Genomic DNA, 16,163 nt, shown 5'->3' with positions numbered 1-16,163 from the left:
AAAGGCTAGTCTCTTCTCATTCATTGTGTTTGTAAAGGATGATCATGGACAGTTTCTTTTGGATCTTCTGTATTGTTCCCATGACGTGTCACTGAATGTTTTGGGGTTTTTTTTCCCAATCCTGATTATCTTGCATTGTGTTTAGCTCTTTTACACCAAATGAACACTTTCATTAGGATTTTCTCAGATAATAATAGTCTAAGGTATGCCATTCTTATACACAGCTAGTCTATACATAATGTTAGCCTAGATCTATGCTATTTAAAACAAACAAAAAACCTACCGAAAGCTCAGCTCATGTGGCCTGAAGAACCACGTGGAATATCATGCTGTCTTTTTCTGGGAATGCACAAAATTACTTTCATGCCCCAAAAAATTCAGTATGTAGGCAATAACAAAAGACACTTAAAAAATGTAGTTATAAATGGAAATGCCAAACAGAAGTTCATCTATGAGCTTCTCTCCTGAACACTCATTCCCCTATGACTTCTGTAAATTAAATTAGATGAACTGTGTTATTTAAATGAAACACTGAAACAATTCTGAGCGTACCAAAATTGGTATAATCTAGAAGCTTATTTGTCCTTGTTTATCCAACCTTTGGTTAACTGAGACTCCTGGTTAACTGAAAGTCGGTCGTGTCCCCTGACAGCCATGTGTACTGTGCATTACTCCCTTGCTTATCCGGAGAGACATTTGAAATCTTCAGAATAATGGAGTTGCGGGTAAATGGGTGAGCACCGCGTGAAGCACATTGCTGTCTGGGGACATGACCAACTTTCACTTAACCAGGCATGTCAGTTAGCAGAAAGTTCGCAAAACACTTTGCAGGAGGTGAAATCTGTGTGTGTGTGTGTGTATTTATTAGCTCTCTGCTCTTGGTTTGTATCAAAGTACATATTCAGGAGAAACTGCAAGGCAAGCCTGCTCTTTGGAATTAACCAGGGGCTGCGTGTTGTTTGTGCTGTGACCTTTTTTTGTTAGTTGACCTTAAACATAGCGCATAAGATAAAAGTCCTTAAAACTGAATAGCTGAAGTTGTTCTGCAGTATCAGACTGCTTTTGGTTTATTCATTAAATTCAACTGAATTTTAATTGTGGTGTTAGATTCGCAGCTGGTTAGGCTGGCTAGGTGGAGCAGCGCTACACTGCAAGCGACTCAAACGTGGTACCATGTACGCTTTGTGATCGAAGCGCCGCGTGCTCTGAGAGCGGCGGTAAAGGGCAAAGACGTCCGATAACAACACTTCATTTCTGTAGTAGCAGCATCTGTTTAAATGATTGAGTGGCATTCACAAGGCTCTTTGGCTTTGCTTTCTGTTGGGAGGATTGCAGCTGTAATGCAGGACTTTTTCTGGGAGGCAGGGGTTTGCTCCTGACAGGCTGATTCCTGTCAGGCAGAGATGATCCTTTGTGGGTGAAGGAGCTCTTAAGGTCATCCTCTGAAAACTCACCTACCCTGTAGCTACAGAATAATGTGCTGTGGTGTTGCTCTGAGAAGAGGGACTGGCCCTGTGGATGGAGGGAAGCAAGGCTCTTCTCTGCTAGCAGAGCACAATCGATGACGTTTGGGTCAGAGAATAGCCTGAATCTGTTCTTATATGGTACTTGCAGTGCAAAAGAGCATTTGTGTCTCATGATGTAAGCGACCAGGAGCATGGGTGTTGCAGTGAGAGGTGAGGTATACAATAATAGATGAGAATCCAGTGTTGGTATAACTAAGAATGCGAAATAAAAACTCAGTTGTTCAGACTGGTGCCTCTGTCTCCCATTACTCCAGAGAGAATGGGTCCAGGATGGCAGCACAGGAGAGACTTTAATTGATCTTAAAGACTGCAACTTCTTACCTACGTGCACATTCCTACTAAGATTATATATAATTTTAAGAATTCAGTTAATAATAAAGGGAGAGAGGAAGGAATGGAGCATGGTGAGAGAAAAGGTGTTGCTAAAAATACATGTTTAAGTGTATTTAGATCATAACCTGTAGTTTAACTTCCTTTACAGAGATTTATAGTATAGGTTATGAGAGACTCGGATATCCACTGAAGTTGGGAATAAGAAGTATTTTGTCCCTGCAAATGGGGTTTTTAACTTTGGCTTGACTCTGCTTTGTTATCTGAAACATAGCTTCATGAAGATATCTGGTATATAATATTTCTTTAAAGCTTGCTACTGCATTGTAATAGGTTAAATGGGAGATTGTGTATCCAGATGTTAGTGATGTTTAATACTGCCTTTTAATTCAAGTGTGTTCACAGACTCTTAGTCTTTTTTTTTTTTTCCCTTCGATTTTAGGATTAAAGAGCCCCTTCAAGACAGTGTAATAGCTACCTATGAAGAACATGAAGATAGTGTATATGCAGTTGAATGGTCCTCAGCAGACCCATGGCTATTTGCCTCTTTGAGTTATGATGGGAGACTTGTTATTAACAGGGTTCCCAGAGCTCTTAAATATCACATACTGTTGTAATTTGTTTGGATTATGGTTGGATTAAGTTGTTATCTTGATGTACGCGATTGGTAGGTATCGTTTAAGGAGTTTTTATGATTATTTATATTAAGTAAAAATGTTAAAATTTTGTTAAGGATACCTGTACTAATACAGATACTTTTAATTTGTCTTTTGTATTTGCCTTGGAACACTATGTTACATTTGATGAAAGCTGTGCTAGTTGGAGATTTTTTTTCCTATTTTTGAGGGTCTAATCACTTTATAATTTGCAAATCTAGAGATATTGAGTTGCTTTGTTACTTCAGCTTTATGCAAATGTAGTGGATTACAGAGGTCTTATGCTGATATGAAACTGGGACAACGTAAGGTACATGTAGCAGAAGTGATGTACTCATTTACAAGAATAGTAGTTTGTCTTTCTGATATAGGCAGCTTTCTGCTCTTAGCTAGGACTACAGCCTGATAACTATTCTGGTCATTCCTCAGTGTTTATAGATACAGTTGAGAAATGCTCTCAAAAGGCTTTCTTAATTCAATCGTTTTTATACACTTTTTTCCCCATTTTGTGTATCCTAAGAAGAAATGTTAATTGTGAAGGTGAAACCTTCAAAATACATTTTTTTTCATTTAATCCTTATGGAAGTATCAACAAAGTACCATCTTCTAATTTGCAAATTAAGTACAATTCCGAGTTATGTGTTGTTACTGGAAACAATACGAGTCTTTACCAAAATCTTTTATATTCTCATGTAATATATTAGCCCATGTTGATAGAACTCAGTTGTGCTGTAGTATATTTTGAGGGACTCTGGAGCTATGCCATTGTTGACCTGAAAAATCTCTTTAATATTTGTAAGTAGTATCTCTTTCTTATCCTTCTGGCTCTGTGCCGTTCTGCAATATGCTGACATGATGTAGCAGGCTTTCAACTAAGCACAAAACATCCTTTGCTATATCCCGCTCTTTGTAACTCCTGACCTAGGCATTGGCGACTGTCTCGTTACAAATGCTGAGAACAGGTAGATGCTGCCCTGTAGGAGAATGCACAGAAAACTTGAAATACAGCTGGGTGGAATGGTGAAACGTGCCTGTGCATACTGACGCCCCCCTTCCCCTTTGCGTAGCTTGTATTAAGATGAAAATTCTGCTGCCTGTTCTTTGTGTGCTCAGGCTAACTGCAGCAGTAATTATTCCCTGTTGCCTTGTCATCACTATTATTTCCCATTAACTTCAGAGCCTGAATACATGTGATGGTGTTGGTTGTGGTAGCATTGTGTGAGACCGCTCTGAAGAAATGCAAGAACACAGGATGCAAAGATCAATACTGGCTTCTTCCCGTGATTCCTCCTGTTGCTATGGCAACCATTGGTGTTAGTGTTGAGGGACAGCCTGCTGCTCACCTCTGCTTGTCCTTACCCACTCTTGGATCAAAACATGTCCAACGTGATTTGTTGTGTATACACAGCTGCTTCTGTGGAAGAGCGCTTTGAGAGCACGACTGACTGCTGTACGCCAAAACATCCAGGAAAGATGAAAGTTGAACTCTGTTTCTGCCTTTCTTAAAGAGCTTGTTTGAAGGAATTAGTAGGAGTGAAGTAATCCAATTAAATCATCTGTACTATTGTTTGTATTTGTGTTACAGTGCTGCCTGTCTGCTCCGGAATGAATGCTTCGCTGGGAATTCTGATGGTCTGATTTTCTGTGTTAGGATTTTAGACTTGTGCTATTTCAAATTGTCTCAATCTGTAACTAGGCATGAGCTATTCACCTGTATATCGTAAGCAAAGTTAACACTTCAGAATCAGTAGAGCTTCAGTTGTCTGAATATTGAAATCCTTGGTGGGACTGTAGCTTTATATGTGGAGCTTTCAGTCTTCAGACACAAAACCCCATTGGGTTGTGCTTCCTTCACCACCCCCCAAAAAAACCCCACCAACCCCAAAACAAACAAAAAAACCCAACCAGCAAACCCACCGCTCTGCAGTGCATCTTTAATATGCAGCAGAACTCTTTAAAACGTTCTTCACCTTAGCAATAAAGGTCTAATGGAACTTTATTATCTGTTAATGTATATGGCTTGCAATGTGAAGGTGATGGGGAAATTACATAACAGTACGTGGGATTTCATCTTTACCATGTAATAAATGCAGGACAGATTTCAGACTAATTTTTATGTGCCTGTATTTCCTTTAATATTTTGAGTGTGTACAATTACCTCTGTAAATAATATCAACTAATGGTTTCTTTTGGTTTAGTTCTGTTAAATAGGGGTATCACTGGGAAGGAAGGGAGTGAGTAGCAGGTCGATTTTTTGGATGAAACATGTTGCAGTAGAATCAAGAGAGCAGGATGGGTCAAGTTTTAATCATTCTCAGCCGCCTGTAAAGCGAGATCTGAGCTACATCTACAGCACTGGCAGCAATATGGAAATGACCTTCAGAAAGTGAAAGCTTTTGACAAGATTTCATCCCGGGCTGTTAGAGAAAGTAAGCTGCTGTAGGATAAGAGGAAAGGTTCAAAGATGGTTCAATAACTGCTTTAAAAGATAGGAAATAGGGAGCAGGAATAAATCCTCGCATTTCATGGCAAAAATAATTACTAATGAAGTCTGCAAGGATCTGTGGCTCGTCTTGTGCTTCACAGCACTCTCCTGGCCTTTTTGGAAAAAGGGCTGCCTAGAAATAGGGCAAAGTTTGCAGATCCTGTTCAGAGTAGTAACAGTGACTGAAGAATTGTGGAAGGCCCTTACCTCACAGTAGCTGGATGATAGAGTAGTGGATGAAATTCAGTGCAGGAAATGTGAAGGAACAAACAGGGGAGAAAACAGTCATTTCGGAAAACTGCTGGGGACGACCAATGTATGGGTAGTACTGGGAAGTAAGATCTTAGGGATTTCATGGATCTTTAAACGCATCAGCTTAATAGAGGTTAAAATTTTAATTTAAATCTTTGGAATTACTAAAAATCAAATAGAGAATAAAAAGCCTTGTTAATCTATTAAACAGTGCATATTTATAAATCTGTATGGATGTGCATCTTGAATACTATGCCTAGTTCTGGTTTCTTCCATCTCAAACCCCATGTAGTAAAACTGGGAATGATTTGAGAGGAGGGTGACAGGAATGACGAATAGCATGCAACACCTGTATGAGGATAACTAAATAGACTGAAAGGCAGATGGTTGAGAGGGAATGATAAAAGTCCATAAAATCACAAGTGGCAGGAGGAGAGGATGAATAGGGAGTGATTGTTCGTGCTCTCCTGATACCAGAACTGGAGGTTATTAAATGGAATCTGCAGGTGGTGGCTCAAAGCATACAAAATGAGATGGTCTCCACAGGCATGCAGGTGAGCTATGGCATTCCTCTTTAACAACCCCCTCCCCGGGCAAAAAACCCCATACCCACAAACAAACAGCACCCCACAACAAAAGACACCCCCCAAACCCCAAAGAAACAAACAAAACCCTCATTAATGTTACAGCTTGCATGACTGAACCAGTACTTGAAAGATGAATCCAGCAAAGGCAGCTAAATATAAAGGCAGCATTTCTGGCTTAGAAAATCCGTTTGAACCATGAATTGCTGGACACTACAAAGAGTACTGGCAGAGAATCCCTGTGTGCTTGGCTGGTCTTTACTTACCTCCCTGGACATGTGCTATTTGCAAGTGAAGGTAGAAAATAGGAGTTAAAAATAAAAACTTACTCTCTAAAGCTTTGTCTCTAGTGCTGAGACAGCACATTGTTTCTGCATGTTTTTCTCTGGCAACCATTTACTTTGGTTGTAAGTTGTGTTTTAGGGAATTTCAGAAAGCACTCATGTTTCATCTGAGTTTCTTACAGAATCCCAGCATTATTTCAGGAAACTACCTAATTCCAAAGGTAGCCAGGCTGTAGAGGCAAGCTGATGTCTGTACAGCAAGAAAATTCAGAAATTCAAATCACGGTCTCACTCATCTCCCAGCGCTGGGGTTTTTTCAGTGTCTCAGGGAATGCTGTTTATACAGTCACATATCAGCCCATAATTGTTGTTTTCAAACAAACACCTCCTAAATGATTTTCTTTCTTTGCAGACTATGTGCAGGTAAGAAGCTTAAATAGTTTTTTAAAAAGTGACTTATGGTGTTCCTTAAAAATGTCAGGTTGTCAATGTTTTATTCCAGATTTCATGCTGGAAAATCTTTTCTTTGTCACCAATCTAGTATATGTGTCTGGTATGGTATTACAGAAACGCTTGTGATACAGTAGCTTTATTCCATGGAAAGTGAATTATTGAAGGAGTGAATTGATAATATTTTTAAAAGGTTTTGAGAATGATCTAAATGAAGGTGACCAAAGTCAAAACAACTCTTGGCCATTTAATGAGAAAATTGAACTAAAAATAATGCTAACATCAAATTAAAAAAAAAAAAACAAAAACAAAACCAACAACCAAAAAACAACATGAAATGCCAAAAAGCAAAACCCCTCCATTCTGACCTGGACTTTGCCTGTGGTGTCAGCACTAAAGTTAGCTCAGTGAAGCCCGTGAAGTTAATGAACTGCTTGTCAACATTAGAATTAATGAAGAACACATAGTAGGTGGCATAGGTAGACTTGATGTTTGGTCTAGACTGATTCTCCTTACTGCATTCCTTGTCATTTCACAGACGTGAGTGGAAATAAGAAGCCGTATGACTGTTCAACACTAAAATTGGTTTAAAACTGTGCTCTGTAAGAAGAAACCATTAGTTCTGTGTTTAATTTGGAATTCCCAAAGCTTACAGCCTGGAACCTCTTGCAGTATTGCAGACTGGAATCCTGCAGAGTGTTTAAGATGACCTTCCACAGTATGGTCTGGCTACGTGTAGGCTGACGTGGTGAGATACCGTGAGGTGGATATGCCTTTGATATTGCTTAGCCTTTGTTGCTTCAGTTACGATAACTGTTAAGATCGGTACCTGGGCACAAGTCCCCAGTGCTATAGAGCTGCTTTTTGGTTTCACAGAGGATATCAAGGGTTTGGATTTTGTTTTGTCTTTTCCTTCCTTTTTTTTTTGTTTTCTTTTTCTAGGAGATATAAAGAAAGAGCTTGTGTGTTTGTTGTGGAGCCTGAGGTACAAGTGCGGTTCTGAGGCTGCGGGAAGCCCGTGATTCCTGGAACAGCAAGTGAAGTGACTGAGCGAGAAGTGCAAATCAGTTTTTAGAGAAGCCTCGCCTTCACATGAAAGGAGCTGCTGGGTGTGAACCCGTGGATACTCTGCAGAACAATTTGCACGTTGCTCCTGCTCATTCCACCTGCCACACTGGTCAGTGAGGAGCTAGTGAAGTGGGAAGAAAATGACACAGACACTTGAAGAAAAAGACCAAGGAGAAGAAAAAGTAAAAGGAAGACTGACAAATACAGAGTGAAAAGCGAATTAAAAAAGACAAGATCAGGGAAAGATCAGTTTGGAAAACAGAAATAGGAAGGATGGAAGAAATTGGCAGTAGATGAAGTGAAGAAAAAGATAAAAGGGGTAAGGAGTGGGGGGAAAAATAGTTTCCTTTTTTTTGGCTATGATATTAAAGGCCCTTAATTTTTTCCGTATTAATCTCCCCATTAACCTATTTGTGCTAGAGATTTGCCATTTTATGTTGCAGCACTTTAGTGCTGGTATCGGGAGGTGCTTCATGCAGGATAGCTGCTGTCAAGTTCTTAGTTGATCCCTAAGTTATTAGCTTGAACTTGTGGGTTTTAAGGGATAAGATTTTTAGCTGGTCATTGTTCTTTTTAGAGATCAGGTTCCAACTGCATGTGTGAGCAGTTGTAGGCCCTTTCAGTGCAAAGTTGTCAGATTGGGTAATGAAAAGGGAGCAGTACCCTGGGAGGCAGGAGGAAGGTTTCACTTATCCTGTTTTGTGAGTCGCACTAGTTAAATTTGCAAAAGCATCTGTTTGTGACAGACACCGTTTATCCCCCTGTGTGTGACTTCAGGGGAGTGTCCTAGTGAGAATAGCTCAAGATATTAGATATGATTAATAAACTATTTGAGACACATCCTCCCTTCCACACTGACTCACAGCAAAAGAATTTTGAGCTGCTGTTGAGAAAATGTCCCATTTTGATTCCACAGCTTTTGGTGCTGCAACAGCCCCAACTTCATAAAGGGGTTTTAGTGCTCCACCACAGAAGATAGCTTGAGGGAGAAAGAGATGAATGAATCTTACTAAATCCAGGAGCCAAGCTCCCCATGTGGAGACGCATGGCAAATATGTGGGTTGCTGTTGCCCTGAAGCTATAGTAACAGCTGCCAAGCAGCTGGGCTGAGCAGGGAGAACCTCTAATGTACCTTCCCAACAAATTGTCCATTTATTCTGACACTGCCCTGAGTTCAGGATTTTGGCAGGAGAACCTATGGAAAAGCTTTTAAGCAGAAGAGTTTAGAAAGAGTATGGGAAACCTTGGAAAACCCAAAGATACCACATACTAATCAGCAAGTCTAGATGAGCTGAGTCCTGGGGTGGTAATAGACTTGGCAGACAAATTCACTGAACCACTGCCAGTTTCTAAAAAATTTGCACAGGACTGAGAAGACAGGACAGACTGGAAAATAACAGAAGTGGTATTGGTATTTGGAGGTATGTGGGACACGGAACTGTATTTCTCAGTGAGAAAATTTTAGCCAAATTATTGATATTTTATTTTGGGGCTTTTTTACTTAGATTTTATTAAAATAAAACCCAGTCAAAATACTAGCAAATATCAGAAATAGTGTGACTGCATCCACACAACTAAGTGGATTACATGTTGTGCTACAGAGAACAGCCTCAGCCACTGATCTCCTCTCTTTGGCAGCCAGTGATAGAACCCAGGGAACAGTATGAAGCTGCGACAGGAGAGGTTTAGGTTGGGTGTTAGGAAGAGGCTCTTTACTGAGAGGTTGGGCACTGGAACAGGCTCCGCAGGGAAGTGGTCACAGCACTGAGCTCAAATGAATTCAAGAAGCACTTGGATGATGCGTTCAGTCCCATGGTCTGACTTGGCTGGCCCGGTGTGGAGCCAGGAGTTGGACTTTATGATTCTTACAGGTCCTTTCCAACTAAGGATGAGTTCTGTGATTCTATGAAGTAACGAACCGTCCTTTCATTCTGTGCCTGGATATTGGGGTGGAGAGACAGAGCAGGGGATAGAGAGAATGCCTAGAACTTGACTTTGCAGAGGTGATGAAGAACAACAATATGTTTTCCATTATGCAGCTAGTGGGATAACACACTCAGGTACTTTCAGCTGTGTCTCAGTATACACATATCAGTATTTTAGGCAGAAGTTGCCCATCTAAAACTGATTCCAAAAAAGGATTATGCCACTCAGGATAGTGATATATGAGCACAAACAGGAAAGCATCTTCTTCAAATTAAGAATGTTTCCTTATCCTTAGGGGAGTGGCTGCGAAACACATTTATTTTCACCTACAAGCTCGTGTGCATGCATGTCTGCTGATAGCAGCTGGTAGGTAGATGGAGCCATAGATACTTTGATGTTGTTGCTATTTGCTTTAAGTCAATCTGGGTAAAATGGGAGAAATCTGGTAGCTGCATTATTATTGGAAAGTCTGTTAGAACCTTCATCACAATGGGAGCTGTTTAATCCTTCGCAAAGCAAATACCAGAGGGCTTCAACAACTGTTCTGACCATCCTGTTAGATGTGAGTGACAGTTACTTGGATTCGGTTTCCTAGATAGATGCATATTTCTGCTCTGTGTTTTAATCATCTATTTCAGTGTTAATGCTGTTTGAGTATCTTCAGTCTATTGTTTGAATGACTTGCATAAACGGCGTATGATTTTTCTGTCGCTGTCCATAGGCTGCTCTTGTAAGCCAGAGGGAAAAGCTGGTTTGTTTTTGAGTCCCTTCATGCTGCTGTATCAGGAGGTATTCTGGTTTCTGTTCCTCTGTCCTATACCTCAAGGCTCAAGTCACAATTTAAATTCTACAGGTTTTGGACTGGTCATTGCTGAGGGCTGAGAAGAGCTGTGGATGAAGGCTGAGCATGACTGATGTGTTCATATTCATCAGAAAACAGAGTCAGCTAGAGAGAAATAGGGAGTAATTGTTGCAGTGCTCCCTCCCTCACTGCTTGCGCAGAAAGACAGAGGCTGCAGGGAGGAAGCTACCTGAGGTTATTAAGATTAATACTGCTAGAAATTCCAATCAACTCGTACAAGGCTGCTCCTCAAGGCTGTCAGATACCTACTGCCTTCTCTGATTCAGGCGGGGCCACATCAATTTCAAATTTCCCAACAGAGATTGCTATGATTTATGAGTTTAGGAGGCTGATAAATGTGGTTAGTTGAAGTGTTCATGAAATAATTGAATCAGAATAATTTCAGTCAGCTGTGCTCAATTTATTTTCTCCAATAACCACAGGAGGGTGCAGTTTTGGATTGAGAGCTTCATCTCAAGGATTCCTATCACAGGAAATACATTCGGGAACCTGGAATAAGAGCAACTTAATTTTGCTGCCAGGCCTGTATGACAGCCTTATGAGCTGACTTAAGACCCATCACAACTGGAGAGTAAGTACCTTGAGCTCTTCTGGTATTACCCATGACAGGGACTGAGTCAGTTCTGGTTTATGCATTGTGGGATAACGTCTGCTGGGAAGGAGAATGAGAGTTTTACTACTTAGTGTTAGAAAACCACTTTACTGTTCAGTTGGGAGGGTGGTGTTCTTTACACTTGTTTGTCGCAAATTATTTTCAGATGACAAGTTTTATGAATATTTCACTTGCGGGTTTTGTGTATTTTTCTGAGCGGTGATCAGCATTGAGTTCTGTCCTTACAGCAACGGGGAGAGCCCATGCATCCCTGAAGAGTGTTATAAAAACTTAAAAATAAATTTGTCCCTGAAAGTTTATCATTTGTCTGCTGTCACTTTCCCACATAGCTGAAAAAGAATGAATTTTTGGGCGGATGGTCCTGGAAAGAGTACTGAGCATAAAGGGTGCAGTAAATAAGGAAGGTGAGCAGGTTGCAGTGTTGTAATGACTAGCTGAGGTCAGTAGAGAATGGGAAAGCCTAGCAAGCGGAGTAGGGAGCAAGTGTGTTGCAGACAAATATATTCCTTTTGTTGCAATCAAGATGGTATAATCTGAGATTTGTAAGAGGAGGGTGGTGTGTGGGAAAAGGCCATGGCTTGTGTCTATCTCTCTGTTAGTTCAGGCATCTTTTGAAATACGCAGAGAGACTCAGCAAGGAAGACACAGTCAAAAATTTAGCAGGCTACTGGGTCTAGCACTGGTGTGTTCCCCATGTGTGGTAAGACACCCGAAGTGTCTTTTGCTGAGCAAGGAAGGTGTCAGTAGACTGGGAAAGGGTTTTCCTCTGTGCTCCTTGGAACAGAGTTGTATGGTTGCCATCTTCCAACCCCATTTCATAAAATCATAGAATAGTCCGGGTTGGAAGGAACCCCAAGAATCATAGAGTTCTATCCCCCCTTCCACAGGCAGGGACACCAACCTCCAGGCCTGGATCTACACAAGGCTGCCCAGGGCCCCATCCAACCTGGCCTTGAACACCTCCAGGGAGGGGGTCATCCACCACCTCTCTGGGCAGCCTGTTCTAGTACATTACCACTCTCTCTGTAAAGAACTTCCCCTTAATATCTAATTTAAACCTTTCCTCCTCTAGCTTCAATCCATTCCTCCTTGGCCTACCCTTTTAAAAAGTTGATTCCCCTCCTGTTTGTATGTTCCCTTCAGCTACTGGAAGGCTGCAATGAAGTCCCCCTGCAGCCTTCTCTTCTCCAGGCTGAACAAGCCCAGCTCCCCCAGCCTCTCCTCGTAGGGGAGGTGCTCCAGCCCTCTAATCATCTTTGTGGCCTTCCTCTGAACCCTCTCCAACAGTTCTGCATCTTTCTTGTATTGGGAGCCCCAGACCTGGACACAGGATTCCAGATGGGGCCTCACGAGGGCATAGTAGAGAGGGACAGTCACCTCCCTGTCCCTGCTGGCCACCCCTCTTCTGATGGAGCCCAGGATACCATTGGCCTTGTGAACTGCAAAAGCACACTGCTGGCTCATGTTAAGTTTCTCATCCACCATGACACCCAGGTCCTTCTCAGCAGGGCTACTCTCAAGGAGCTCTTCTCCCAGTCTGTATCTATGTCTGGGATTCTTCCGTCCCAAGTGCAACACCTTACACTTGGCAGTGTTGAACCTCATTAGGTTCACCCGGGCCCATCTTTCCAGCCTGTCAAGATCCCTCTGGATGGTTTCCTCTCCTTCTGTTGCGTCAGCCACGCCACTCATTTATCGCATTAGGATTTTATACCTCTGCATTTTGTTGTTGTTTCCCTATTGAATCCTTGAGCTGCTAATGTTTCCCTCTGCAACAGTATTATCTCTGCCTGCAATTTTATGTTCATCACATGTGGCTTTTCCCCATAGACTTCCTACTGCCTTTTCTCACAAATCATCAGCTTTCTCAGAAGTCATAACCGAAGCCGGGCAGCATGCCATAGATGACAAAGGGTTGCTGAGAGAGCAGTTTTCCCAGGAGTCCAAATATGCACATGGTAAAAATAGACAGGTTTATTCTATGGTGAGCCAGGAATGTGGGCTGCCACTAGACAAGTGTGTAACCCCAGATGGTTGCATCAGCATGGATGCACCGGCAATCCTATGACATAACCTGGCCTACATATGAACTGTTCTCTGGTCACCTGTGGCTGAAGAGCTGTACAGCAGGTCCTTTCTTTATCTGGTGAAGAACAGCCCTGTCCTTGCATAGGAAGAAATAAATCTCTCTGTGAGCTGTTATTCTCAAAGTTCCCTTGCCTTGTAACTCAAACATTTTAGGATTTTTTCATAAATCTAAAGTTTTTATTTTTTATGTTCTGTCCATAATCTTCCACTTGGGGTGGGCTAGGGTATCAGAATATAGGGGACCCAGTATATTAAGGGTGAGGTATTCTGACTGCATAGAAAGGTTTGTGACCCCAGTGTAAAGCGGAACGTGTCCATTAAGGCAAACTGTGTGGTGGGGTAGATCAGACTTAGATGTTTCAGATGCATCGAGCAGCTGCATTGAAGGAGCAGCTGGTGCAATTAGTTTATATGGAGAAGTAGTCCTGCTAAAATTCAGTCACCTAAGTTTGTGACTTTTTTGTGAGTACGTTCTTATTCCTGGAATTCATGATGGTTCTTTTATATCTAGTGGTGGCTTGTTTTGTCTCCAGATGATTTGATACTATCCCTGTCTGCTGTAACTTCCCTCTGTAGATTGCATAAATGCCTGTTTAGTATAGTTTAAAGAGTGTCATGTGGGGCACAAGTTCTCTTTGCGACGTGTTCAGTACTGTGACAGCGCTACCCTATCCAGGAGTGCAGGAGAAGTTAGTCAACTTAAGAGAAAAACATTTGGTAAGGTTTTACCTCCTTCCTTTTTTCCCTGCTCAGCAGTTAGGAAGATGGTTCCATGAATAACTCGTACTGAATCTCCTTGCTGTGAGGTCTTCTTGCCGTGAAGTACATGCTGTGTGTCAGAGTGGTGGGGAGGATGTGAAAAATCTGCTGCTTAGTCAGGATGTGGATATAAACCGCAGACCGTTTTCCGACTCACATTTGGATTTGGGGTTTAGCATAAAATCAAGGCACAAAATAACTATATTCTGTGCAGAAAATGTTAACAGAAAACGTCAGGAATACAGTAAGGCATCCTGTGTGGTCTTTGGTGAGTGGGGAGCAGCAGAAGGGCATGTGGCAGGATGGTCTCACTCGTATTTTTGCTTCTGCTGCTGTGAAAAGCATTTTCAATACTTGCATAATTTAGAGCATGACATTATGATTTTCAAAGCTTCGAACTGGAGTAAAGCATTTACATAATCTAATTAAATCATGTAAATGTTTTATGATAATATTCAAGTAAGTGCAAAACTTGTTCTGCAGATGCATCCCATTCTTGGGCCATTGGGGAAACCCAATTTACTCATGCAGATGTATGTTTCTAACCCTGCATGCTCTGGGAGGTCAACGGGGTACTTACTGAATGCTCTGTTGTTAGTATTACCTCCGAAGCGTACTTCGCAGGGCATCGTCTTTCCAGGAAGCTTGAAGGTAGGCTGGTACCGCAGGGAAAGGCAAAGCAGATTTAAAAGGCTACTTGCAACCTCTTATAATTTGAATGAAAGCAATGCTGCTGCAGTATGTAATAAATTGCTTCCATTTCAGTGAACATTAAAATAATCCCATGGTGACCCTCTTAGCAGCAGCCCTGCCACATGTAGTATCAGATCTCACAAAGCATGCAGTGTGCTTGGATGGGAAGCTACCAGGGGAAGCCCCACAAATCCTCCTGGTGACTGTTGGGTTTGTTTTTGCCTCTGGCTGCACTAACTCACAAAATATTGGAAGCACTTGGCCAGCATCCATGATGAGAGATGCTGTCTTGTAGTGAGATTATTTAAATAATATTTTTTATCAGCACACTCTCACTAAGCTATCTTCAACAGCCGTTCTTTGTGAATCCTGCCTTTGCTAGGCCATGCTACTGCACTAAGCAAGTGAATTGAATCCTAATTTTCCAAATTCAGGAAAGCTAATGCTAAGCTGGTACCAACAAGATTCTTTTCAAAGGTACAGCACCGCTTTGCTAAAATGAATTCATGCAATTGGCAGAGGTGGGTTCTTAAAGACCAGGTAGGTCCCGGTCTGTTTTAAATGAGCTCATTGCTGTTGACTTTTAGCAGTGCCATGCTGATTTCCTCTAACTGATGACAGAAATGTTTGTGTATGTGCTGCCAGGTGTTCTGTGCTTTCATGGTGTTTTAATGGTTAGGAAGCATTATCTGTGCCAGGCTGTCAGTGAAGCCCGTGTGCTGTTAGAAACATGGGACTGGCTGCATATTCGGTGCTGACCCGGTTTGTGCGTACACTGTGGCTGCAGCAGGCCCAGCAGCTCTGATTTTTATCTGTAAATGTGGATGTTTTAAAGGAAGCCAGGATCTAACACACCTCTAAATCTGGGGAATCCATTATTTACTGTCACAGTACATAATAATAATATCCAAAGTTTGTAAATTAGTTTGGAGCTCAGTGGTATGGAAAGCTCTGAATATGTGAAAGTCATTGCTAAAGTAGCTCACAGAAAGGTGAAATATATCAGTAGTGAATTAAGTCTTCGCTAATTAGACATAGAAATCTAATTACATTGCAAATTTTTCATCTAATTTTTAAGGGAGTGAAGCTAGTGTAAATTTAAAATGGAAGCCGAGATGTTCAGCACATAGTGTTAACTGCCAAGGAGAACAACACGGTGACCTTATTTGCAGCTGCACATGCATCATGTGTAGGAATGCCTGTCATAGCCATAATGATTTAACATCAGGGCAGGCCAATATTTCTTGGTTCTTCCTCCGCAGTGTAGGCAGTTTCCTTTATAGGTAGAATGGGAAGCTGTAGGTGTTTCTGGTGAAAAATGGTGATGCTGGAGAGGTGCCCTTTACTACAAATCCAGCACCATTCACTGTAGTTCACCTCCTGAAAAAGAATTTGCAAAGTCACAGCCTGGGGAATGTAAGTTTTGGCATGGTTAGATTCTGCTTTTTTTGGATTACTCAGCCATTGGTTATACAATGTTTACACATAGTAGGTGACATTGGGAAACTGTAATGCTGATGTTTTTTTATTTTTTATTTTTCTTTAGGTATCAAGAGTGTTTCGTTGCAGAAAAGACTGCTTTTAGTT

The 16,163-nt window shown here is 41.5% G+C and overlaps 1 protein-coding gene across 1 annotated transcript in view; it reads left to right on the top strand.

Annotated features, from left to right (window-relative positions):
• Positions 1-2,943, top strand: part of EIPR1 (EARP complex and GARP complex interacting protein 1) — a gene marked incomplete at its 5' end in the record, with an annotated part of 79,243 nt that extends 76,300 nt beyond the window's left edge. The window contains one exon of the mRNA XM_084261852.1: positions 2,299-2,943. Coding sequence (XP_084117978.1) covers positions 2,299-2,473 — 175 coding nt within the window. The 3' untranslated portion in view covers positions 2,474-2,943. The remainder of the gene's footprint in view (positions 1-2,298) is intronic.
• Between the last annotated feature and the right edge of the window lie 13,220 nt (positions 2,944-16,163).

The sequence above is a fragment of the Gallinula chloropus genome (assembly GCF_964237585.1).
Source record: "Gallinula chloropus genome assembly, chromosome: 3".
Classification (NCBI taxonomy): Eukaryota; Metazoa; Chordata; class Aves; order Gruiformes; family Rallidae; genus Gallinula; species Gallinula chloropus.
This window is presented reverse-complemented; position numbering and strand designations above follow the sequence as displayed.